Genomic DNA, 26039 nt, shown 5'->3' with positions numbered 1-26039 from the left:
AAAAAAGAAAACGGCGACTTGGATGTCGTTGGAAACTCCATTAGAACAGTCAGAGGTGTGTAATATGGCTTTTCAGAGTGGCTTGCGAGTCACGGCGATCATAGCAAAGCATGCAGTGATCTATGGTTTGCAATTTTGTTTGATTGACTTCATATGAAATCCCCAACCCCCCCCCCCCCCCCCCCCCCCCCACACGCACGCACGCGGTGACGCTCAGCAGCCCGGTGCAACTTTGTGGACCTGGACAACAATAAAATGGAGCTGTCATATTCAGAAGTAGCGACAGTTTACTGCAACCTACCCAAGCTGAATAAACTATTTGCGGGGCTGTTTTGACGTTCAAAAATTCATCCCATCATATCCTTTCCTAGAATTCACTCACTAATTCCCACAGCAAAAATCCCTCTCCGCTTTTCTTGCCTTTAAGTGTTTCTTACATAGTTGGGATGAGGCGCCTGTATGTCTCTACGTTTTATACATGTATTTACAACACACACTACATCTTGTATGCAATACAGGGGTAAGCTCGGACCAAGGACAGTTAACTCTACTCTCTCCACTGTCACTATCAGTAGAAATTTGTCAATTATCGACAGTACATATTTACACTTCATTAAATTCCCACTTATCAATTCTACAGCATTCCCTTATTGATTGTTGAGCTGCTTGCCATTCAGTTGGGATATGTGTATTTCTTGGTGTGTCTGTTTGCAATAACCCTACTAGCCATGCATTGAAAAGTGAACCAGCAGTAGTAGGTATATTGTTTTTGTTTCAAAGGAGGAACCTTTAAATAAACTGGTGCTCAGCGACTTAGTTTTAGATCATATAAAAAGACAAAAAGAAACAGGCAATCGATCCATCCAGAAGATGGAAATAAACAGATGAATGAAATCAGTCAAAATGCCTAGCATACAGTAGAAATTAATAGAATATCCCAGTGTTAAAGGAATACAGGAGAGTAGTTTACATTGAAGGCTCCCATTTGACAGCACCCTCTGGTGGAGAAACCTGATGACAATACAAGCTGTAGACGAGGGTGAAGAGAAAGAAGGTAGTCATCGCGGTAATGCTTCTTACTCCAGGTAGATATCCTCAGTGGGGCAGGCATATTCCAGGTGTTCCTGGTAGTACTCCTGGAAGGCTCGTCTACGGGCAGAGCAGACACACCGATGTGACTAAACTCCAGCTTTCCATGTCTAATCCTCTACAGTGACAGTAAGATTTGGCATTTCATGCTCTGTCTGTCAACAGAGGTATGCTTAGTGCAAACAGACAGAGCGGAACCTAAACACAAGTCCAGTGCAAATATAGAAACGACGCTCACTGGATGGGTTTTTTGTCAGCTAAAGACATGACAGCCATTCCGACAGAACAGATCTGCCACATGATACTCCGCCCACACTCACTCTATCCAGAGACAGTGACTTATTAGCGTAGTTAATAATTTAAACCCAATATGGTTGATTCAGACAAGCCTGCAATCATTATCTAAACTTATCTAAACACTATATATGTATAGAAAGACGTTGCCCAGCATAAGCCCTGGCTTAGGACTTTGAACGCAACAATCTTTTCTCTCTTCTGCGATGTCTAAAACAATATTGGCAGGCTCTGATTATTGGTAGTAACTCCTTAGGCATGAGGCTCAGCTGTCTATCTACACCTTAAGGACAAGGAAGGCTCATTTAATGACAATTATGTACATATTTTGGACAGAGGAGATGGATTTTGGACATGTTTGAAAGAGGAGTTAAAGGTAAAGACACATGATGCAATTTAACACCTACACCATATACTCACACATATGTCTCAGAAAGGAAAGATATATTATCATCTTGACTCACCCAACACACTCTGCTACAGGTCGCATTGACTCCTGGGATACAAACACGTGACAAGCAAATCTGTTCAGCATCGGGTGCTTGGTGATGAAACCAAAATAGCTGGGGAGAGATAAACGTGAGACAGCGCAAGCCAGTCAGATTGGCACGCTCCACGCTGAAGAAATGAAGCAAAACCTGTACATTCATTTACCAGTTGTTCCTCGGATGGCATCCACAGAAGGAGATGTTCTTCATCTGGAAGAAGTGACTGCATCTGTCAAACTGAAGATGGAGAAAGATGCAGACAAGGACAAAAGAAATCATGATCACCTTCAGAACTCACTGCATCTGTTTATTTTAACACAGTGTACCCACATGTATACTGTATGTGTGTATGTGTGTTGTTAAGTTCCCACCGTGGTTTAATCGCAAATATTACAGTCAAAAGTTGAGCATTCTGAAGGGACAGTTAATGGGTCAGTTAATGAGGTTATGGATTTATTGATCTGTTCATCGATCTGGACTTACCTCATCAAGGGAGTCATATTCATCCTCCAGGCTCATGATCAGCTTGACTCCTTGCAAACTAATCTCTAACTCGCACAGAGAGGGAGGCCGCACGTGTACCGTCCGTTTCCTCGATATCGCAATCTACAACAAAACACAGTGATTTCAGCAAAGATCCCTTTAAGGCACAGACGCACATATACGCATGTCTCCGGCTGCACTTAGTTTACCTTCTGCATGGCTGCGCAGAGGATACCGTTTCCTTGGTGATAAGGTACCTCAACTGATCCCAAAAACTGAACGCTGAAAGTTTCAATCCATGCCGGGTTTCTTTTCATTCCTACTGGTTAGAGTGTAGACACGAGCACACAAACACAGAGAGCTTCTTCAGTCGTTTGCGTGGACCAAACTTTGTCAGTGACTTCCGAGAGAAAAGTCATCAAGTGTCTCTCCACTCACCCAACAAGTCCTTAGTCTGACCGATGACCTCGTGGGCATAAAAGGCAGGGAAAATCCCCCTCTCTCCTGTTCGCATGTTATAGCCTCTGTACCAGTAGTCATCCTCTTCCTCCTCCACATATAAAGGATCATCCACATCCAGCTCCAACTCGTCTGCATGTCTGGGGATGAATCTGCAGGGGGCAGCAGAGAGAAGGAAAATCATTTAAGATCTCCTGCAGTACGCCTCATGACACATCCTATATCTGCACTGCTAATCTGTGTCAAACTGGAGGAGGAGAGTGCTTCATTGATCCTACAGACTGGTTCACATCTGTCGGGGTGTCAGGTGACTCTCTGTGGGGAGCTTAGGCAGGGTTGGGTGGGTGAAACAGCAAGATGGTGGAGGTAGGATGATGAGTGGGGAAATGATTAGTGAAGGAGGGTGGTGTTAGATCAAATATGTTATTATGAATGCACAGCATGAACCTGTGTACAGGAGGCATGCACACACACACACACACAGAGACACAGGTGGTGGCTGATGTGATTATTAACAGCACACCCTGGAGCCCAGCTGTAGCTGTAACCTCCTCTTTAACATCATTAGAGATTCACTCCAGTGCTGTGTGACCCTGATGGCTCACCGGCAAGAAATATTGTTGTCATGTTTTACCCCAAAATAACTGTAAAACCTGGGCTGGATGTGACATTTCTTGCAGCATCTGTTACATTCAGTCTTTTGCTGTCATACATTTACATAACTTCTACATTATCCCATTATTAAATAGTGTATTGTGAAGTGAAGTTGTGTCACCTGTAGACAGCCCGGTGTGTCTGGTCTCTCTCCTCTCCGTTGATGGTGCAGGAGAAAAGGCCAAATGATTCTGTGCCTAAACAGGAAACAGCAGCAATATGAGTATTAAGCATTCTGTGAGGAAGCAAAAGTAAAAGACAGTGATTCTGTCAAGAGAAATGGCAGTGACAGCCTGTGTAATAAGCCTTTCATCATGCAAATCACCCTTCATAAGGAATGAGAATCTCCAAGAGAATGTGCTGATTAATGATGAATGTTCTGGAAAGCAGAGCCCTCCCATAGGCCTTGTGTGGGCTTCCTGCCATATTTAGCTCACATATTAATGCATCATGCTGACAATGCCGAGCTTCATCCTAATATATTCATTCTAAGGACCTTGAATTGATTATATTGGCAATTATGCTGCCACCAGGGCAATACACATGAAGCTAACGGCTAAAACACCCTTTCATTTGAAGAACATAACATCCATAGCTCTTGCGTGCAGGGACTTACTTGAGGAACGGGATGTGCTGTTGACAAACACGTTAAGGAACTTCTTGGAAAATGGCATGTCCGCCTCGGGGGAGGAATCCTCAGAAGAGCTGAGCAGTTCTGGTCTCACCTCTTCTTCGCCACGTTCATAGCACACATCTCCAGTGTCTAAGGGCTCTTCATCACATATCGTGGACAGCTCGCTGTCATCGCTCAGAACTGAGGTGCACCTGAAACCAGAACACCACCGCAGGTTCAATATCATGTTTAATTAACAAAGCCGACATCAAGAGGTTTTCCAACAGTTCTATTTCTATCCCTATAATTACAAACTCATACCGTCTGAGACTGACTAGCTCCAACGTGGTGTTCTCATCTACCACAAGTGTGTACTTCATGGAGTCATATGCCAGCCCATCGTCTTCAGTGTGTCTCAGAGCCAGGTCTTTCTCACACAGTGGGAGGTCCTGGTCAGATAACGGAACATCATGCACGCTGAGATCAATAGGCGGTGAACTGTCAAGCTCCAAGTCACTACCCCTGTAGGAGGACTGCTTCCTTGTGGAATCCAGAAATGGATAGGAGTCGCCGTCTTCCTCCTCTTCATCGTTATCTGTGGAGTATGTGAGGCTGAAGCAGCGGTTGGTCTGGGCGGTGGGGATGTCCAATGTCAGGCTATTTTTCACCTCAGTGATGCGTTCAAGAGAGGCGGAGGAGCGGCTCGTTGGCCTGGGTTCCGTCTCTCGCCCTTCATCTTTGTCGCTGATCACACTCTCACTCAAGCTGGGCGAGTCCAGATCTTTACCCCCCTCCAGCATCATTAAGTCGTTATTTGGCTCTTCGTCTTCCTCCTGTCGTCTTGTGTTTTTGGATGGCTTGCTGGTGAAGTTCTTCTCAGAGTCTTTAGCATTGTAGGAGGCTTGGAACTCTGGGGTTCCTGTCCCATTGTTTACACAACGCTCCAAAATCACAGGGGCTATGGTGTCACCAGTGGGGTTGCTCATATAGAGGCAGGGCCCAAACCTCTCGTTACGTTTCACTGCTTCATCGTTGCAAAGCTCCACACTACCCATCTCTCCTATCTCCATTCTTTCACCATTTAACTGTTCTTCTTCCTTGTCTTCCTCATCCTCTAATCCCTCCATCCCCGATTTCTTCCTTTGGTCGTCATCATTGAAACTGTCTCCTTCGATGTCTGAGGATGGTGAGATGGTATCAGAGATGGACACCTTCCTCTTGAAGCAGTCTTCAGGACAACTGATGGGATATGAACCCTCTGAGATCATTCTGTTGACAAGATTGCTGAGCAGCCATGGTGAATCTGAGTTCTCACTCAGCTCATCTTCGCTCTCTGACTCTGAGTCTCCCTCACTGGTTCCGTCGTAGTCGTCATTACTGGGCATTAGCCTGGGACCCACTGGCAGATAGAAGGAGCGTTTGAAGCTCTCTAAGCTGTGGTCTGGTTCTATCTGGAGCACCATCTGTCTGGACAGGCTGTCCTCACAGCTTTGGGCTGGGGGCAGAGTCTCATCTGGGTCAGCCTGGTGCTCACAGGACAGCTCATCGGCCATATTCTGCAGCTCTATCATAGTTTCCCCATCATCATAGCTCTCAGGGGGCAAGATGGGAGAGTCAACAGGGGACGGGGTAACTAAAGTGGGGGAGGGTAAAGGGGACGGTGAAGGTAAACTGTATCCTCCTTTGATTGGGTCAGGCTGGCCCAGGAGCAGAGATGATTTCAGTCCAACAATGCCACTGTCCTGCTCTAACTCTGTATCCGGGTCCAGTTCCTGATCTGATGTAGGTGAGCTGGCCTCCTCAATGGAGTTGGTCAGATGAGAGGAGCGTCCACTGCTACTGTCATCACTGGTGAGGTCGAGCTCTGTCTCTGAGATGGAGGAGATCATATTGGAGACTATGGGGCCTCCACAGGCAAATGCTGCCTCCAGCTCCCCCTCAATGTCAGAATCAGAGCCTGGAGAGCTCAGGCCCTTGTCCTGGTCTGAGGTTGTATAGCCCCGCTGGTTCATATCTGCAATCCCTGGGTCTGAGGATGGAGAGGTGGAGTCATGCACTGCAATCGCTTCAGCTGCTGTCGCCTCTGAACTGTTGGATCTGTCGTGAGCATCCGAGCGGCTGGAGGACACGTAGCTGGAGAAGGAGATGGGCTCAAAGGGTTCAATGGAGGGGAATTCCACATACGATGATCCGCGATTCTCCTTGCATACTATATCGTACGTCTCCTTACACATGAACTCCACCTCGAAGTCCTTGTCCAGATCCTCGTCGGACAAAGGTGTGTCGGCACCGTCGTTAGCCATGGGTGCAGTTGATGACAAGCAGTGACTGGTTCCATCTGGGTCGAGGTCATTCTCTGGATCCATACCAGACTCACTGGTGATTGTGTAGGTGTCAGTGGCACACCGGTTTGAGTGTTTGCGGTTGTGGCCGTTGTTGAGGTCGTGATCCACCTCTGTGTCCGAACACTGGGAGTGCTCGTCTACTGAGGGGACCCTGGAATTCTGGAATGACGGGTCGGCCTTAGGCTCTGTGACATCACCGGGGCACGGTTGGGACTTATGTTGACCAAATGAACCTGCAGAGGAACAGGTAGAGAAACAAGAAAGGACATGAGAGAAGAAAATTACAGGATAGGAATTCAGAGCAGACAAAAAGAGGAGGACAAGTCAAAAGTGTTAGGAATGAACAACAGTTGATGAGGTCAGAGATCGGAGACACTTAGGAAGTAAAGATAAAAAGAAATAATAAATTGAGCCAATAGGGAGGATGAACATTATTGATATAAAGTTCAGCAAGTATTCTCCATTAGAAACACACTCAGTTGCTTCTGCCAAAGCGATTCAAGGAAAAATGTTTTGCTGAACTTGTATATTACCGATTAAGTCTGAGTCACCACCACATCACTAGAGGTTTCACATCAAAGGAACTACACAACACTGATGATCATGTTACAGGCTCTGAGCTCTGTACGATGGCCAAGCTGTTACCGTATTCCGGCCTCTCCCGCCTGTTGCCCTCCATGTCACAGAGGAGGGGCCTGTGAGGGGACTGGGGGTTCCCGCCCTCCCCTGTCTGTTTTGGGGGAGTACCTTTGCTCTGGGACCCCGGCGCCTGGGACACTGGAGAGGCTGGACACTGGCCTGTCACATGGCTGCCGTCCTCCAGACACGAGTGCGTTGGAGACAGACGCCCTGGAGGATGAGGAAAGATTTTGAAATGATGTGTTACACTCGCAATATGTGGATAATGACATGAGTAGAATTAAACACAAGCTTATTATAACCTGTGTGCTATGATCGTACAGGACAGTTAGTGGGCTATTCAAACACATTTCAGCATCTCACTGTTTAGCCAATCAGTTCAAGTTTCACAATACACATCATTTCCATCAATTTGAGTCAGTGTTTGAATCAGTGCACAGATAGTGTAATCCTCTGTATTAGGCAAGTGATTACATGTAACATACAGTATATACACACTAATAACAGGCGCCACTTCAGAAAATCACTAAAAATCCATCTTAAAGTCCCATTACGCAAAATATTTCCACACTTTCACCACCATAATCAATACAATTCCCAGCTCGTCAGTGATACCAACACACTTATAACTATGCTGTGGCCAAAACCCTTTTGAATATTGGGGTTGGGAGTGGAAGGAAACTGTTCGGATGCCGAAATCAACAAAGCAACCACGGTGTTGAGCAGAGGCCAGTCAGAGTTTGTCGGAGTAAGCAAAGTTTATTTACATTTGCAAATGGAGGAGAGATACGTGTACACAGGATGTCCACCTAGCTCTCTCTGGCCCACAAAGAGAAAAACACTGTTGTATATCAGAACCTATCAGTTAGGCCTGCAACCTATATGTCCATATAAGGTGAGAAGAACCCTGTTACTGGGCAAATTGTGACTTTATGACCTTAAGGCCAAAAGCAGACACCAAAACCAGATACAACCGGTTTTCTGCAGGACAGGAGAAAACCTGAACAAAGGCCAGCGTAAGATACACATTGTATAAGCATACTAATACATCCTAATACATAATAATACACAGTGAGAGTACAAAATTGCCATTACACCACCCAATTATGTTCTTAATGATAATAACTGAGCCGGTTCTCACCCTGTGATGTAGGGTTGCGCAAAGAATCCTGCCAGCTTCCTTTTTTCGGAGAGAGGCTGCTGTTGTTGTTGAGGGAATCCTGGTGGAAAAGAGACATAGGAGATTTCATATTTAAGTATTAAAGGGGAGCATTAAGAATAGACAGAACTATTGTTTACAGTAATAAATATGTAGGCTGGTAACCTGTGACACAGCAGTGGTGAGGTTCAGTGTAGTGGGCCTGCTTTTGATTGTGCCAAGCGTAGGGGAGTCAGGAGGGGAGACCGATGGTGACGGGGGCGCATCTGGGTCTACCTCATCGTCCTCTTCGTCCTCCTCTTCCTCGTCGTCCTCGTCGTCGATCATCTCGAACTCCTGGAAGTCGTCCTGGAAGGAGCACACCGGGTGGTGCATCTCGCTCTTCTCCAGAATGAGACAGTCCTGGCAGGGGGCGAGAGAGAGAGAGAGAGAGGGAGAGAAAGTTGATGCATAGCCAAGACAAAATGAAGGATGTTCTATGTTTTCTCCAGTCAGCAGATTTCAAATAATAAGCACAATACTTTTCTGTTTCGACAGCAAGGTTGAAACTCAAGGGAACAACATCAATCATCTACTTTACTTTTAAAAGATTAGACAAGTGTGTTTTGGCCTTGCAGATTAATAGAACTTTGATAATTGGGAGAGAATGAAACACACACAAACACAAACACACACATATCAGTGCCCTCAAGAGTGGGCAAGATCTCAACTGATTTATCCACTCTGTGTGCATAAACCTTCATAGCCAAGTTTGCAGTAAATGTCAGCCTTGGCTCTTGTGTGTGTGTGCGCACCTATGATTGCAAATGTGCATGTGATTGTGGCTTAAGGTCAGAAAATGAAGGTGGAAACAGCAAATTCACTCCAATAAAGCAACTGTGCAAAGAAAGAAACCCTGCACTAGAACAATAGAGCAGATATAGACTGTTTAGAAGAGAGAGGAGGGCTTTAAATGTGTGTGTATGTGTTTGTGTGTATTTGTGTGTGTGTGTGTGTGTGTCTGTGTGTGTGTGTGTGTGTGTGTGTGTGTGTGTGTGTGTGTGTGTGTGTGTGTGTGTGTGTGTGTGTGTGTGAGAGAGAAACAATGAAAAAGGATTAAATCAAAGTAGATGAATCAGGCATATTTCCCCGGTTTCATCTGGTTTACTGAAATGTTTTTAAACTTTGCAAGACCAGTGTGAATGTTTTTGTGCATGTAATTGTGTGTGTGTCATGATCTGAGCACAGAGATCACAGGGATTAAAGTGTCGGGTTTGAAATGTGAACAGGGCAGCAGTTTGTGGGCCTGGTCACTGCAGTGCAGTGTCTAATGGAGGCGTCCAAGCTCAAGCTTTTGTCTGTCCATATCACACAAAACTGCTGATGCCTGGTAAAGCCCCTCCTTAAACATAGCAAAAGAAATCAACAAATCTAAAGGCGTGGATCTTACCCAGAAGACGCTGAAGTATACCGCATGCTGCATGTGCGTGAAGCCTTTCTATGTGTTTGTCTTTCATTTGATGTGCATACTCAGCTCAAAACAGCACAGTTGCCTTTTCTCTCAAACGCACCCATTTTAATCCATCCTTTAGGAGATGTGATGTATGAGCATAAACAACCAGAGATCCATCTTATCTTATTAATAAGGGGGAAACGCAAATGCAACAGACAGCATCAAGAAAAAGAGAAATCGTACCTATGAGGGGTGTTTGTGTGTATGTGTGTGTGTTGGTGATAATCAATCCCGCTTGTCTCCTGTTCCCAAGGACGCCCCACTCAGTACTGTGACTGTGTCTCCTCTGTCACCCCAGCGCACTTACACAAGCATTCTCCTCTGCTGACAGGGAGGCATTATGAATAATCAGTGCACACACACACAGACACACACACACCGCACACACACACACACACACACACACACACACACACGGAGAGCCCTTACAGCAGAAATCAAATTAGTAAAAATGGTATTCCTTGAATCCCACACAGACACAGTCAAACACATGCAGGAGTGTGCTGGTAAACATGCATAAACATCCTCGTGCATTATTCATGAGCAGCTCCCCTTGTTTCTAAGAAATTATGCATTCATTTCCACTCGACAACATCACCTGACTGGTTCAGTGACCCTGAACGCCGACCAGCATAAAGATGACACTGTTACAGGTGAAAGCAGAGCCCCCCCTGTTTTTAAAAAATCTCTAATTAGCAGACATGGGCTTGTTCAGCGTGGCTCAGGATTTTACCTATTCACCTGAAGATGCTGAGAAAGCAGCAGGGAGAAACAAGGCTTTGGTCAAACTGTGAGACAATCGGCAGCAAAGCACTGCACAGCAGAGTTACTTTAACAATGGTTGCTCTATTTTACTTGTGCTATTTCCATTTATTGACATCAGAGTGTTTGAGAGTCTTAGAGGCTTTTGGATGACCTGTTAGTGTTTTCATTGCAATTTATTGAAGAAAAGCTCAATATGAACAGAATAGAATATGTTATGCAGTTTGAGAATAAGAAATATATTCTCAATATCCTCACTCCAAGTATTGAAAATGGATACATTTGATAATTCTCTAACCAAAATGGAAAATGTGGCCCTCAGATAGTCACTGATTTCAGGGCTTTTCATGGCTGAAGACTGTTGAGATCTGCTGAGGACACCAGGGGCTCATAATTCCCAGAGAACTGGAGGAGGATGATTACGATGTGACAGGGAATGGGACCATAGAACACAGGGAGGACGTAGAGGAGCAGCCAAATATCCCTGTGAGTTGATTGTTATAGATTTCTCTGATCCACTTTGCCTCAGATTGTGATCACATGCCGGGCTTACAGGATACTTTGGCTGACGTGATGGATGGGATTCATTTACAACTGCAATGCCATTAGTGCTCAAGTAGAAAACACAAGTGGTTCTGTGAAAAATAAAAGAGCTCCAGCTACATGTAGCTCCAGTCTAGAAGAATCAGCTACGTAACGCAAATGCATCGCACACATTTCTTGTTTATACAATGATGCGTTGTAAGTGTAAGTTGTGTGTGCATTTAAAGCATGTTCGCCAGATTTTCTATCCCTGTGTAAGAGTGTGTTGATTAGTTTTCCTATTCATCAAGACCACCTAGTGTATGATAGCCTCCATCTATCAGTTAAGTGATTCCCCTGAAAATTTCCACATTTTAATCTGAAAGCAGTGCCCCAATTGAGACGCAGACTCCATCGCTCTGTCACATACTAAATTATGCATGTGAGCGAGGTGTTCAATCAGGGCTCCGGGGAGAGGGGGGAGGATATTAGAGTGACAGGAAGTGAAGAGTAGTGTTTACATTGTTTTTTCCTTGACATTTCATTTCATATCAACATAACATGTACAGAAAAACTTGCAGAAGAAGGCACGACTGTGACCGTCTCATATAAACACACACGCACTCTGTTTTTCTTCCTAATCCCACCCCTGATTCACATCCTGAGCCAGTACCGCCATAGCATGGTGGCATTTCACCTGCAATTGAGCTCATCAGAGACACTCGCTCTCTTCTGTGTGCCTGTTTGTATTTGCTCATTGTGTTCCTGTCACAAAGGTCAAATTTAGTCATCTAAAGGGTTATGCAGATTAAGACTCAATCCCCATAACGAATTGAAATAATGAGAGTTGTGGATTGTGGCCAGGGGATAATCTCACTGCTCAGATGAAAGACAAACTGTCCGATATGACCGCATCATGATATTGACATGAAAGCCGTAAGCTTCTGCCGCCATTAATAGAGTGAAGCAAGCGAGGGAGGGACTGCTGATGATAACATGGCAAAGTGTCATCCACCCTCCTGACACATCATCAAAGAAAGTGTGTATGGAATCACTTTTCTTTCACCTGTGCACATTCAGAAATGCACAAGTAGAGGGCACCCCTCGCCTATGCCTTTGCTTATCCAGTGTGTGTGTGTGTGTGTGTGTGTGTGTGTGTGTGCGTGTGTCTATCCAATGTCAACAAGATTATTTCCCGCGGGCAATGATGTAACCTTACCACGGCCGACGCTGTCCCTGCTCTGTAATTTGTTGTCTGTGAAGTGAGCAGCCAGGGCCTTAGGTGTGTGTGTGTGTGTGTGTGTGTGTGTGTGTGTGTGTGTGTGTGTGTGTGTGTGTGTGTGTGTGTGTGTGTGTGTGTGTGTGTGTGTGTGTGTGTGTGTGTGCACGCGTGTGTTAAAGCACATGTGGGAAAGAGAGTGAAAGCGTCCTGATTCATCTTATATTTCTGTCTTTTTGCACATCCAATCCAGGCTCTTTATACCACAAGCTTAACTGTCAGATGCAACCCTGCCTGAGCTAAATCCCCAATTTCTCGTCATCTCAGCAATGAAGTGAGAGGAAGAGCGAGCGCACTGGTAAAGGACAGAGGGGGGTGACGAGACGAGAGGCGGCAGGACGAAGGGATGAGGGAATTTGAGCATCGTCTCTGAGCAACGTTCTGCATAGCAGGGAGGGAAGACACAGGGAGGGAGGGAGGGAGGGAAGACTGGGAGTAAGAGAGTGAGAGAGTGAGAGAGACAGAGGGTGGGGGGTGTCTCTGCATAGCAGCAAACTGCACTGGGTCACCCACCCTCTGCTGCAACCGTGGCTCCTCGCCATGAGCATAAAACATTTATATCCCACAGGATGGAGAGAGAGAGAGAGAGAGACAGACAGACAGACAGACAGACAGACAGACAGACAGACAGACAGACAGACAGACAGACAGACAGACAGACAGACAGAGGGACGAGCGAAAGAGAGAGTTATGAGATATTGGTTGTTTGTTTGCTGGTGGAACATGGTGGGATGACAAAGATAATGAATCCAAACACTCATGTAGAGATAGGATGTTTGGAGGAAGTGCTGTTTGGTTGTAGGAGTTTGTCAAAGCTGTGCTGTTTATTAAAGCACATATCTGATGTCGAGCTAAGCAAACCAGTGCGAGTCCACCTTATGGTGCGTAATAATCCCCTCTGTTCCTGCTCAGATATCTGTGTTTTTCCGTGTTCCTAAGCTGATGGTCCATTACTGTAATGAGTGTAATGCTGGTAGGTAAACATGAGGATGCTTACATAACAAAGCCGAATGCAGATAATCAGTTCTCAACACTTACATGACTTCTTCTGTCACTCTCATTTCATGTTTCACACATTTAAAAGAATAATCTTACTCCAAGTCATCTTCATGAGGCATGCATGCATACAGTCACTTTGCGGTCCAATAAGCAATAAATAAATAAGACTGCCTCACCTTTTCATATGGGTCAGAGTCATAGTTGAGGCCAATCCCACAGTCATCTGTGATTTCAGAGAGATCTTCATCATCAAACTCCTCCAGGCTGATGTCGTGGGAAGGCCTGGAAATACACAAGAGACATTATATTCACTACACGCAGTAAATAACAGCATCAGTGAATGTGTGAGAGGGGGCTTTCCCATTGATTTATGCCCACACAGTGAGCTCTATTCCTGGGGAAACCTGCTGTAACTTACTGCATGTCACTGCCAGTCTGGGCACTCATACACACACACAGGCACACAACAAACATCCACAGCTTCTGTTCCATGACAACAACCTACAGTCACACCTTAATAATATCATATCAACTTAATAAATCAAGACTTAACAGATTTTCTAAACATATGACCTCAGTTATAAACAATAAATCTATGAGCTTTGGATACTTGGAGGTGAATCCTCCAGCCTCTTGCACCAGAGTTTGTAATCATCCATTTACAGCACCGGTGTGTGTGTGTGTGTGTGTGTGTGTGTGTGTGTGTGTGTGTGTGTGTGTGTGTGTGTGTGTGTGTGTGTGTGTGTGTGTGTGTGTGTGTGCAATGAACCATTGAATTTTAAATTTTCTTGATTAGCCTCTATCTCATCTCCCCCTGTTAGTTTCAGCAAGCTCTCTTTTCTACAGCAGTTGGCTTGCAATGTGTTTAGGGAAATGCTGCATTGCAGCTCTCCTACAAAGAAAAGGACACTCCACATTTACCTGTGGACGTCGGCTTACATCACACGGCCTGTTTACACAATGTCATTGGTCCCACAGAGCAAAACAGGACATGATGCAAAACTAAAAACCGATCTAAGAAGCTCATCAAAAGCCTTGTTACAGATTCTTATTTATAAAGGATACAGTGAATGTTACATTATAGAGTAGTAAGTGGAAGTAGCCTAAAAAAGAAACAGAATTGGGCACAATCTTTGTAATATAATGTAAAAACTATAAAAAGTCATCATATCCCGGAAAGAATAACACATTCTGATAAAACTGTGTGCTTAAGCTGCCGCTGATATTAAAGCCGAGATATAGCATATCTCTTTCCCTTTGTGGAACATTACAGTGGCAGGCAAACTGTTAAGCTTGACCTTGATGTTGACCTGTAAATCCAAGTGGATGAAGACTGCGTCACAGCAACAGGCAGACTTGTTTGGGAATCACTCACAAAAAAACAAAACTAACACTTGACTACTTTATATTGTAATTGTCATGCAGCAATATGATTATGTTCTCTGTGCAGGTCTGTCATTGAAGCTTCTATTTCCTGCTAAAACTCCATTCCTACATTAATTATTCTATTTTGACAATAGATTATTCTTGATGACACATTACAGCCTAAGTTTTACTTCACTAAATGACATGTTATTGTTCTAAAATGTTAATACTAAGTGGTTTTGCATGTGCACATTGAAAAGCTGTTTGGCAGCCAATAACAATAAACACGTGGAGCCTAAGAAACGGGCAGTGAGGGTCACCCCCGTCTCCATCTGATAGGGCCGAGTGTTTGATAACCGTACAGCTGATATGGGACTAACCAACCATATATAAGACCTGCTCAGCTCCAAGTTAAGACGCGTCCATCTACGAGGCGTTTGTGTACAGTAGGGACCATGAAGTGCCTTGTCCTTGTTTTGGTGTGTGCGGTGCTCACAGAGGGATTCGTCAGGTAAACAAAATTCTCTGTTATGTGTTTGACTTTGAATTGTCTGATCGACTCATTGTTCAAGCAAATAGTAGTCAAAGCTGTTTTAAAGCTGTAACTCGTCTGTGTGTTTGCCTTGTGTCACTCAGGGTCCCTCTGTTGAAGCACAAGTCCATACGCGAGGCCTTGAGAGAGAAAGGAATCGAACTGCCTTACCAGGATCCAGCTCTCAAGTACCAGACAGACCAGTTTGCCGGTTCTACCAGCATGTACATTAACAACTACGCCGATGTACGGAAACCCAGTTAACTTTGCATACACACGCAAAAGGAACGTGTCAGATAGTCTGTTTGCAGCATTACTGGTTGTTGATTACTGTTTTCTTTGCTTCTTACTTTTTGCACATCTGACATTTGTGTTTATCAGACCACCTATTATGGAGCCATCAGTGTTGGAACTCCCCCCCAGTCCTTCCAGGTGCTGTTTGACACCGGCTCTGCCAACCTGTGGGTGGACTCCATCTACTGTAACACTCAGGCCTGCAGTGAGTACAAACCCGCAGGCATTGCAATTCCACCTCCGACGTAATTACATGAACAGGCGTTTTGGCACTTAAGGTCTAATAATCAAACAAATTATTGATGTCATGCTGTGAAGGTTTAATTGAGTGTTTATCCGCCATGAAGAGGTAATCCCAGCTCATGCAATTTTCAGACACACACAAAAAGTTCAACCCCCGTCAATCCTCCACTTACTCTAACTACGGTCGGACTTTCTATCTGCCCTATGGAGCCGGGAGTCTTTACGGAGTCTTTGGCTTTGACACTGTCAATGTGAGTCAAAGCACTGATTTAAAAACTGTCACCATTCTAGTAAAGAAAATAACACGAATAACATGAATGGATCCTGTAGGTTGGCGAGATTGAGATCACCAGACAGGAGATCGGTCTGAGCACAAACGAGCCTGGCCAGAACTTTGTGGTGGCCAAGTTTGACGGCATCCTCGGTCTGTCTTACCCGACCATCTCTGCTGGACAACAGACTCCCGTCATGGACAACATGATGTCTCAGAACCTGCTGGGCAGCAACATGTTTGCTTTCTATCTTACCAGGCACGACCAAAATTACTTTTGTCGAGTAGTAACTACATGTGCTGTTTGGTTATTATGTGCAGTATAGTACAAAGGCACAATGACACAATGAGGTGACGAGTTTCGGTTTGGTGTGTTGCCCGGTCTAGGGGAGGACAGCAGGGCAGCGAGCTGTCCTTTGGAAGTGTGGACGACACCAAGTACCTGGGCGAAATCCGCTGGACTCCTGTCACTGCTCAGACCTATTGGCAGATCGGTGTTAACGGGTATTGATCCTTTCGCACCTCACCGATTCCAGCAGAAACATCAAAACACAGCTTCAGTCTTTATTTCCTTCCTGAGTAACAAATATGGCACATTTGACGCTCTGCAGATTCCAGATTGGTGGTCACGAGACAGGCTGGTGCTCCCAGGGTTGTCAAGCTATTGTGGACACTGGAACGTCCTCGCTGACCGCCCCGGGCCATATGTTGGGGACTCTTATGCAATATATTGGGGCCCAGCAGAACCAGTATGGAATGGTGAGACAGACACACACACATTCAGAGCTGAAGTCATCTTGAAGAAAACTAGAACAGCAGTATTTACATTATTGTTGCGTTATTCTATAGTATGAGGTGAACTGCGACCGGAACGACCTGCCGATTCTCAGCTTTGTCATGAGTGGTGTCTCCTTCCCTCTGTCCCCCTCCGCTTACGTCGTCCAGGTAACTTAAGTGTGTGTTATGTCATGCCAGCTGAATGAGAGGAATTTGAGGGTAATGCACATTCAACGTCTTTTGTCTCCACCTGCAGCAGAACCAGAATGGAAACGAGTTCTGCTCAGTGGACATCACCCCCACCTACCTGCCCTCTCAGAACGGCCAGCCCCTGTGGATCTTTGGAGATGTGTTCCTCAAGGAGTACTATTCCGTCTATGACCGCACAAACAACCGCGTGGGCTTTGCCACAGCTGTCTAAGCATCACACGTGTAACCAAACGCCTCTGTGAACCCCTGTCAAATGAATCATTGAGATTATGTGCCGTAAACTCTTTAAATCTGATGCTTGACCGCCTTACAAAAGCCTTTTTTTCATCCTTCCTAATTAGCTCTTGTTATCATGGCAGCACATGGCCGAGGCTGAAGGACATCTCAGACAATTATCCCTTAATAATTAACCTTGTATCTGTGTGTGAGTGCTTGAGCGCGAATCCGATTACTGATTACTTCCAATAATATGTGGCCTCTTAAAAGAGCATTACACTAAATCCTGGGTCATACACCGGCAATCAAAACTCATACATGCATGCGTATGCTTCTTGATGAGGCCGTATGTTAATTACAATATGAAATAAGCCTAACCTGAAACTTGGGTGTGACTACAAAGCACCGACACCTCTACAGAGCCCAAAGACATGCTGCCAAAACAATTTAATATCAGTTAAAGTGGGAAGTTACTTTCCGAAACCTGCAAATCACAAATAAGCTCCTTATCCTTTCGATCCTCAGGGATGCTCTGTGTGTGAGTTTGTGTGTGTATGTGTGTGTATGTGTGATTCATGATGGAAAATAACCACATAAGCACAGTTGTATCCAAGGCAGCTGTCAGCACAGTGAGTTCAAACAAATCCCATGATTCCCTTGCTGGATCGAGGGACAGTGAAAATTGGAGAACAAAATGAAACTGGAAACTTCAACACACACACACACTCAATGTAGCCCTCAATATGCTGCTATATTTCAACGTACATGTGATATAAATCCCCAGATGAACACGGCGTTCTTTCCGAGCACGGCCTCCTCCATTGATCCCTTCCACTGCCGTATTTACAGACTCCATTTTGTTTGTGTGCTTATCTGCTGACTGTTGCAGCCCTCTTGTAGCTCCGCAAAGCATGTCACAACAAACTGCGCCCCCATTTTCCCTGTTAACTGTGAGAGCCGATAAGCGTGTATCTGTGAGAGGCTTCACACACACACACACACACACACAAACACGCTACACAAGAGGTAACGTCCAAAAACATCAGGCATTCACTGAAGCACACACGGCACCCACACCCACACAGACACGCCTCACCCAAGTGTGCAGGTTTGTCTTAGGCAGGTCGACTGATAAGTTCTAAGCCAAGCATGTTGCAGCTATTTGTTTTTCCTTCAAAATCGACATTCTAACTTGTCACACTTCTCTTGACTGTCTGAAAAATCTGCAACATCTCCAGTCAAAAAAGTGTCCAGCTGAAGAGATTCTTATGTTTAAGATGAGGTGAAAGGGGTTCAAGGGGCTAGATCATGGAGATCAGGTCACAAACAGCCATGTGATGATACCTTGATACTGAAACATCTGCTTTCATCCCTTTCACGTGAGAGCAGATGCAGTTAATATGACACCAGTGAGATTCAGCGAGCACTGAAGTGAGAACATTTAATGTCTGCCTAACGTGTCAGAGCAAGCGAGCGGTGGCTGCCACGCCATACTGAGCTCCACGCCCTCTCTCAGTCCATGTCTTTCAAATGACGGCACACAGATGGGGAAACGATGGGAATCTAGGATCATGGAAACAAATCAGGACAAAATTTGCTTTTAATGTTGCTGGTCATGCAGTAATGGCTCAACTCTGCAACTTAAGCGTCAACACAACACATCCCTCCCTCTCTCTGAGCTTTCTCTCTCTCTCAATCTCTCCGGCCCACATTTGTTCCTCTCCGTCATCTCTGATCCTGTCAGATCCAGACCAGACAGTGTAAAACCAGCACAAGCAATCATCTGTGCTTATCATGCAGGCACACACACTAACATCGCTTCCTATCTGAAAATATAAACGGCCCTATGCCTCATTGAGCAACGCACCCCTTTGACCAGCGCCACCTGCCTCGTGGTGACATCATCTTTAATGGCCAAGGACAATTTGGTGGGGTTGTTTCTGAATCATTGGCACGATCGATGTCCCGGCCCTTTCACCAGCGATCCATCTCTGGTGATGTCGACACACATACACCACACAAACACACCCAAGCGCGCACACACACATGAGTCATCCATTTAAAGTAATGAGAAGCGCTGGCTCCTGTCTTTGTCTGAGCCAGGCTTGAAGATCACGCCATTGAAGCTGAAGTGGGGATGATACAACAGTTAGCTCATAGAATATGACTTAATGTTGATGTGGATGGATTTAAAGAACCGTAGACACAAATCTGGCAGGTAAAGGCTGTACGGAGAAAGACGGGGGGGGGGGAGAGAGAGAGAGAGAGAGAGAGAGAGAGAGAGAGATTGCAGGGGGATGAGCTGAAACGCTTAAGCTAAAATGAATCTGTATTTGATTTAAGCCTCTTAGCTCATGGTGACCATACACACCACCACCATCACCCACAATCTATGCATTACTTCAAAGAATCAGAGGGCCAAAAGTGAAACGCTGACTGCTAATCATGCAAGAATCCAATGCAAGAAGAGACGCACGACTGTGAAGATCATAGACTGGATATTTTGGTCGAAAATATTGACAAAACTCTGCTACATAAACCAAGCAGCCAAAATAACGACCTTCAAACAGGCTGCCCACATTAAGACTGCTGCCTCAGCAAATAACAAACAAATAACAGGAGCTCTCACAGATTATGTTGCCCTGTTGGAACCAGTGTTTAGGTTATATAAAGCAGATTACTGTAACCCACCACCGCGCTACTAGTGGCCTCAGTCACACATAAACACAACACACACACACAGAGACAAAAGTTCAAGCATTTAGAAATGGGAGACATATGCAGGCACGTAAATGAACACTGCATACATTTCACTGAGACATAGTCCCACAAATATGACTTCTTCATCTGCAGATGGTTCTAATAAATTATTCAATCAAGATTTATTGATATTTTGTACTGTGAAATCTGATCCAAAGCTGGCCCTTATTGAAAACCCAGCCTCTGCACTCATCCATACATACCAAACATACACATGCACACACACGGGCACACTTGAGTTTGTGGCTACAGTAGGTTATGGACACATCTCTGATTAAAAAACGCCTTGTATTGTTTCTCACGTCACCCAAACAACACAATGTAACCGATCGGCCTCCACCCTCTTCCCATTAGGAGGGTGATGCAAGCGCATATTCCTCACATTGCCTCTTTGGTCTGAGTCAGTGGCTTTACCCAGCCTATCACTGGGTCAAAATAATGCATAAATTAAAGATACACACACACACCCTCTGTCACAATTAAAAACGGCTTAGGCTGTTTGCCAGAGTCTGTTAATTAAAAATGACGATAACAAAGAGAAATGTTGGTTATGTGAAGGTCAATGGTCGTTCTATTTATACGGAAATGTGTGAGTAAGGACTTTGCTTGTTGCTGTTGTTGTCTCCCTGTGTCTCACTTGCTGATTAGATTGCATTGTGGACATATGGGAGAGAGTCAATGCTGTCCTATAACATGAGCTCAATGCCCTGATAAAGATTTAACACACAAAGCTTTACTTTCATTGACTCAAAGCATAACAGCTCACAGTGTGTGTTGCAGGAGAGTGATAAAGGAGTAACCAGGTGTTGTTAGCACCAGTATCAGGCCTCATAACAGCAGCACCACTTCCCATCTACCACCAGGCCTTGGATGTTGCTGCAGCCTCTACAGTTTCCTTTCCCAAAATCACACACAGATGTTGCAACCTGAAACCCAATCATGTCTTTCAGCCTCTACAGAGAGAATCCAGCAGCAGGGGAATTATGTATAGATGCATGAGCGCTGCCCTGCTGCTGCACAACTTATCGATTTCTGGAGAATCCCACTCAAAAGTGCACTATAGGCAAGACGAGGAGGCATGTGTCTGTGTGCTGGAGTGTCGCAGAGGCCGGGCGCGTTTTAAAAACAATAATAGATGTGATTTTAAAATGTCTTTTGTTGATTCCGCAACACGTCGCTGCCTCGGCTTAACTCGACAGGGCGTGGGCCTCGCACAGAGAATGCGCAAAGCAGCCGTGGATGTCGCGGTTGATAATGATCATCCGTCTGCCCTCCCTGCTCCGTTACTGTCCACCTCCTCCACACTGTACAGGGTAGGATGGCTTTGGGGAGGGAAGGAAAATAGACGCTGCCTTCACCGTGCGCAGCAGCTCTGAGGCATTCAAAGCAAAACACAAACAAGAAACACCCATTGCTCAGCTGTTGTAGCACCTACGGGCGCATGCAGGAGGCAGTAACGGGCCTATAGCAGGTTATTCAAAATATCTATTATCACTCATGGCTGGAGATTTTACTGCAGTCACCAAAAACACTTCATAGGCCTGCGTGATTTTTTTGGGGGGGTCTTTGCGTCCTCCCCACCTCATCCTGCACCCCTCTCCCTCCCCCACTCATGTCCCCCGCATCGCCCCGCATCGTATTCGCACAGACGCGTCTTACCTGCAGCCGGGAGGAGAGAGGGAATGGAAGGTGGATAGGGAAAACATCTCAGCCCTGTCCGCCATCTTCGACCACAAATGACTCAGAGCGACTGCAGAAAATCACGGAGGGGAGCGCTGTCCATTCACGGTCACAGGGCAGAGGACGGGCGCAGTTTCAGTCTCTGTCTTACTCTCTGTGTCTCTCTCTCTCTGTGTCTCTGTCTCTGTCTCTCTCTCCGCGGCCCCGCAAATGCCCCCTGGCCGCAACCCTTGAGCTGGATCAGACGAACCTTATTACCTATCACATGTACCACCATCAAAATCTGCAGTCAGCTATCCACACAAGGGGGATGGAGGGATTATATATCAGAGACGCAGACGCAAGACGCAATCCCTAGTATTCCTCGATGCGTCCGGATGGAGCGTTATAACCGCAGTTTCTCCTCGCCAAATGTCTGCCTGCCTGCCTGCCGCCGTGATGCTGCCTGTGACACGACAGATGCGGGGCCAGCAGTGCAGAGGCAGAGGAGGGGTGTGGATGAGAGAGCGAGTAACGTCAGCGCCGTTACCGTATGAGCAGCCTGCCCTGCCTGACTGGCTGTGGGCAGAGGCAGCCTATAGGCTCCTACAAGGAAACGACACACAACAACACTAACTGAAGCTTTGAATGCTTTCAAACGAGCAGCAGGAGAAGTTGGGGGAAATCTAGTAGTTCCATTTGTTGTTCTTTTGCTGCTTTTAAAGGAATACTTAATACTGGTTGTTGCTTAGTGTTTGATTACAGGGGATCCATCATTGTTTGTGCTTTCACTCATCCTGAACTTCAAACTACAACAAGGCATAGCAGGCATATAACTGTATATGAACCAATAGATCAATACACACAAAGTAGATGACAAAAAACAATTAAGCAGATAAAATGCACAAGAGAATATATTCAACCATTTGCGAAGCTTTGCACAAGATCACCCCACCAGATATCCATTCAATATAATGACCACCGGTAGTATAGATGCTTTATCTTAGTAGATCATGTGACTAATCGATGGATAATGGATTTCCAAGATTGGTGCAGTCATGTAAAATATAATTCAGGATGCAAAAATGAATGTGTACAGTGAAGCTGTTCACGGCCCGTGGTGCTGAAACGGTGTGCCTCGCTGATGTAGTGGCCTGACTGCTTCACATGGGGGCGGTACATGCTCAAACCTGGGTGAGAGCTCAAAACAAAAAGTAACGCGCATGCGCACTGTTCTCCCTCGTTAGCGTTAAATTGTAAGATTGCAAGTTGTAAAGAAATGGAGGGGAAACACATGAGAGCTGCATGTAAGTCTCACTGTCTGATAGAGAACACTCTGCCCGATAGTCTTTTTACTACTTTATTTTATTCATTATGACTGTGTTTTTATTTACTACTGTGTGTGTTGTGTTTTCATTTATTCCATCTAGTCAATGTTGTATATATGCAGGGTTCTAAAACGAATCTGTTTCTCTCAAAATATGTTTTTGTTTTGTTTTGGTGTTTGTTTAGTGGCAGTCGGTGGTGATTGCTGTATTTACTGCACAGTAAAGAGAGAAATGGAAATGTTATATTTTGTGTGCTGGGTCTTTGCAGATAATTAGGCAGACTTTGCTTGTTTTTGTTTTTTTCATTGCAATCAATTTGAGTAACGATATCTGGACAAGTAAGAGGTGCAGTTTAATGATCATGGATCCAGTTGTGCTTTAGGACCCATGTTTTCTTAGTTTTATTTAATTTGTTATATAAAACATTGAAGCACATTTGAATGGAACGCAGGGTTTCTTTTATTGTCTAAACTGAAGCATTATCAAGAATTGTAATAACACAGTTGTGAAACATTGGTAATGTTTCTTCAGAATGTCACTGACTTGAGGATGTTGACTTAAACGCTCGTCTCTCTAATGGGGATAGGACCCAGACTGACATCACCTTCCCATTCGAAAACTGAAAAAGCAAAGACAGTCGTCATGTATTAATGAGTCACTATTGTAACTTACAACAAAGCCAAGAATAGAGAACAAAGCAACCCACTATTTTAAAACTATTAACCTTCAGATGTCTTTGAAATTTGAACTTTAAGTTTAACAAATGTTTCAATTTGTTACTATTCGATTGTGGCTTACCAGCAGTTTGCAGATCACGGGTCTTCCTTATACCAGACGAACCATAACCAGCACCACTCCAGACAACGGGTGCAGCACCAGCAGAACCAGGAGCAGCCCAGGTATTGCCTGTAGAACCCCCTGAGACAGATAAGTCAGGAAGATTTGGTGCATAAGCAACAGGCGCAGCAGGAAGTCCATGGTCCTCACACGAGCCGCAAATTCCATCAACTCCACTGGCTTCTGACCACCTTTTGACAAAGAGAAATAAAATGGTAAATACCACATAAATTCCAATCCAACTTGTGTAGTTACACACATACACAAGTAGAAAAACTCACCCATTGCCATAGGAGCAAGCTCTATGTTGAGTATCAATGGCATAAGCAGTAGAAGATGCTTTCAGATGGCAAGTAATGTAGATCTATAAGAATAATTGGTTTTAGGTTGTAGTTGGAGCTGATTGCACTGTATTTGATGCATGGCAGAAAATATTCAATCTGATTCTCACCAAGCCACTTTCTACACCCTGAAACTTAAAGGCTTCAAATGTGAACTGGAGTTTGTTCTCTTCTGTGCGAACCATGAACTTGGATTGAGAGCCTGTGAGCCGAGCATCAACCATACATCTGCAACAAAACATTTACAAAATCAGGTTACAGGCGGGTGAAAAAGATTTGGTGTTTGTGATAATATGATAGAAGCAAAATGCCTTGTAAATCTAGAATCATCTCAGTTATCCCATCACTCTTACCCATGATTCTCAATGAATGCGTATCTGGGGTTGGCGTTCACGTCAGGTGCTACAGTGGCCACACAGCTGTCCACGTAGATACGGAGGGGCACATGGAAGTACTGCTTGACAGTAGCCTCAACATTAATCATTTCTCCCAGGTTGTACCCGTACACTGGCCTTTCATACTGCCAGTCAGCTGTGTAAATACAGAAATGTTACAAATGCTGCTAAATACTTGGTTCTTTATCGTGGTTTAATGAAAATAAGCAATTTGAAACAGCCTTAATAAAATAATAGTCATTATTTTGATTACCAGTCATTAGTTTGAGGGTGAAGTATAAGAACTCTTCTGCCACCTTGGTTGCAGCAAATGGGACCCAGAGAGGATCCAGGGGCAGGCTGCTCACATTGTGCTTCCTAGATGATTAGAATACAGACAACTGCAGCGTAGTTTAATTTAATTTAATTTAATTTAATTTAATTTAATTTAATTTAATTTAATTTAATTTAATTCAATTCAATTCAATTCAATTCAATTCAATTCAATTCAATTCAATTCAATTTCAATTTCAATTTCAATTTCAATTTCAATTTTCTTACATCGATATTATTCAAACTCTACACACCTTGGGTAGTGGCATTCCACGAATACAGCAGCAGCTCTGTTCCTTTCCACAGGGACACCAGGCAAAGGTTCGGGAGAATAGTTCAGACTGAAACTGTAGATAAGTGCGTCGTCTGTCATCTGGCAAAGAGATAAATATAACAAATTTATTCAACTTTAAAATGCTTTCAAACTTTCATCTTTTTAAAATTTTACTACAATTTCTATATGCCTACCATCAATCTGCTACCACAGTCCTGTAGTGCAGTTTCAAAAACTAGAGTTTGAGCCACGCTGTTTTGTCCAACAGCACCACAGTTTCCCAAAGTAAGAGCAGATGGATTTATTTCCTGCCCTGTCCCAAACATGTCCTTCTTAACTTCCACATGAGCATAAGTCTCCCTGCACTCCACAGACACACTGGCAGCAGTAACAGGATATCTTTGCTCAAATGGCACCTCGGGTTGAGGTTCAGCTTTGGGATCTTCAGGGAATCTCCATGTAAGTGGAGCTTCAAATGTTTGCTTTGCCTGTTGCGGCTCCTGTGGCACCTGTTTGGCAGGTGGAGGTGGTGGTGGAGGTGGTGGAGGTGGCGGCGGTGGTGGTGCTGGTTTTTGCGCTGGCTTCTGGTATCTAGGTGTGAACTTGTAGAGATCACTCCACTGAGCATCACAGTAGCTGCCAAGCAAGGCCAGTGCCATGAGGCACACAGCAGTCCATTTCATCACCATGGCTCCACAACAACAAGTGATCTGCTGTGAAGTAGGTGGAAAATGTGCATCTACTTTTATAATACAGGAGTCTGTTTACTTCCTGATATTCCCACCCCTTCTGTTGGCCCTAACCCATCTGACCTCAGGAGTTTTAACTTTAGCCAATCAAATAGCTGTTGCTGTATTTGATGAATAGTTATGACACCAAAGGTATCTGCATACATGTTCACATTAATTGTTGAAGGATCATTTTCTTCCAGTGCATAACTTGTTGGAT

The 26039-nt window shown here is 44.7% G+C and overlaps 3 protein-coding genes across 3 annotated transcripts; 1 reads left to right on the top strand and 2 right to left on the bottom strand.

Moving 5' to 3' along the window:
* Positions 1-214: 214 nt before the first annotated feature.
* On the bottom strand, positions 215-21863 carry mapk8ip2 (mitogen-activated protein kinase 8 interacting protein 2). The gene is made up of 14 exons (XM_076142310.1): positions 21605-21863; positions 13454-13559; positions 8389-8625; positions 8206-8284; positions 7071-7274; positions 4402-6658; positions 4084-4292; positions 3589-3664; positions 2793-2965; positions 2564-2673; positions 2355-2477; positions 2038-2108; positions 1848-1946; positions 215-1149 (listed from the first exon to the last, which is right to left on the bottom strand). The coding sequence occupies exons 1-14, from the start codon at positions 21667-21669 to the stop codon at positions 1077-1079; spliced, it is 3882 nt and encodes a 1293-aa protein (XP_075998425.1). The 5' UTR covers positions 21670-21863; the 3' UTR covers positions 215-1076.
* Positions 15098-17180, top strand: LOC142992120 (gastricsin-like). Its single transcript, XM_076142420.1, has 9 exons — positions 15098-15153; positions 15279-15420; positions 15556-15673; positions 15844-15962; positions 16042-16241; positions 16370-16486; positions 16594-16741; positions 16832-16927; positions 17016-17180. The coding sequence occupies exons 1-9, from the start codon at positions 15098-15100 to the stop codon at positions 17178-17180; spliced, it is 1161 nt and encodes a 386-aa protein (XP_075998535.1).
* A 1521-nt stretch (positions 21864-23384) lies between the features above and the next one.
* Positions 23385-25791, bottom strand: LOC142992110 (zona pellucida sperm-binding protein 3-like). Its single transcript, XM_076142406.1, has 8 exons — positions 25286-25791; positions 25072-25190; positions 24759-24862; positions 24464-24641; positions 24221-24338; positions 24051-24133; positions 23731-23960; positions 23385-23551 (listed from the first exon to the last, which is right to left on the bottom strand). The coding sequence occupies exons 1-8, from the start codon at positions 25778-25780 to the stop codon at positions 23490-23492; spliced, it is 1389 nt and encodes a 462-aa protein (XP_075998521.1). The 5' UTR covers positions 25781-25791; the 3' UTR covers positions 23385-23489.
* Positions 25792-26039: the final 248 nt, after the last annotated feature.

Source organism: Genypterus blacodes, unplaced genomic scaffold, assembly GCF_046128005.1.
Source record: "Genypterus blacodes isolate CSIRO-AG114 ecotype Tasmania unplaced genomic scaffold, CSIRO-AGI_Gbla_v1 ptg000021l_1, whole genome shotgun sequence".
NCBI classification, from domain to species: Eukaryota; Metazoa; Chordata; class Actinopteri; order Ophidiiformes; family Ophidiidae; genus Genypterus; species Genypterus blacodes.
The sequence above is the reverse complement of the archived record's forward strand: the minus strand, read 5'-3'. Positions and strand labels throughout refer to the sequence as shown.

Excerpts from the sequence above, each read along its gene's own strand:
- LOC142992120 (XM_076142420.1), top strand. The coding sequence starts at position 15,098 with ATGAAGTGCCTTGTCCTTGTTTTGGTGTGTGCGGTGCTCACAGAGGGA. Across the intron at positions 15,674-15,843 it reads CTGTAACACTCAGGCCTGCA|ACACACACAAAAAGTTCAAC; the intron begins GTGAGTACAAAC and ends TGCAATTTTCAG. Across the intron at positions 15,963-16,041 it reads TTGGCTTTGACACTGTCAAT|GTTGGCGAGATTGAGATCAC; the intron begins GTGAGTCAAAGC and ends TGGATCCTGTAG.
- mapk8ip2 (XM_076142310.1), bottom strand. The coding sequence starts at position 21,669 with ATGGCGGACAGGGCTGAGATGTTTTCCCTATCCACCTTCCATTCCCTC. Across the intron at positions 7,275-8,205 it reads GCGCAACCCTACATCACAGG|GGCGTCTGTCTCCAACGCAC; the intron begins GTGAGAACCGGC and ends CTCATCCTCCAG. Across the intron at positions 2,478-2,563 it reads TCTGCGCAGCCATGCAGAAG|ATTGCGATATCGAGGAAACG; the intron begins GTAAACTAAGTG and ends GTTTTGTTGTAG.
- LOC142992110 (XM_076142406.1), bottom strand. The coding sequence starts at position 25,780 with ATGGTGATGAAATGGACTGCTGTGTGCCTCATGGCACTGGCCTTGCTT. Across the intron at positions 25,191-25,285 it reads ACTGTGGTAGCAGATTGATG|ATGACAGACGACGCACTTAT; the intron begins GTAGGCATATAG and ends TCTCTTTGCCAG. Across the intron at positions 23,552-23,730 it reads CCGTGATCTGCAAACTGCTG|TTTTCGAATGGGAAGGTGAT; the intron begins GTAAGCCACAAT and ends TTGCTTTTTCAG.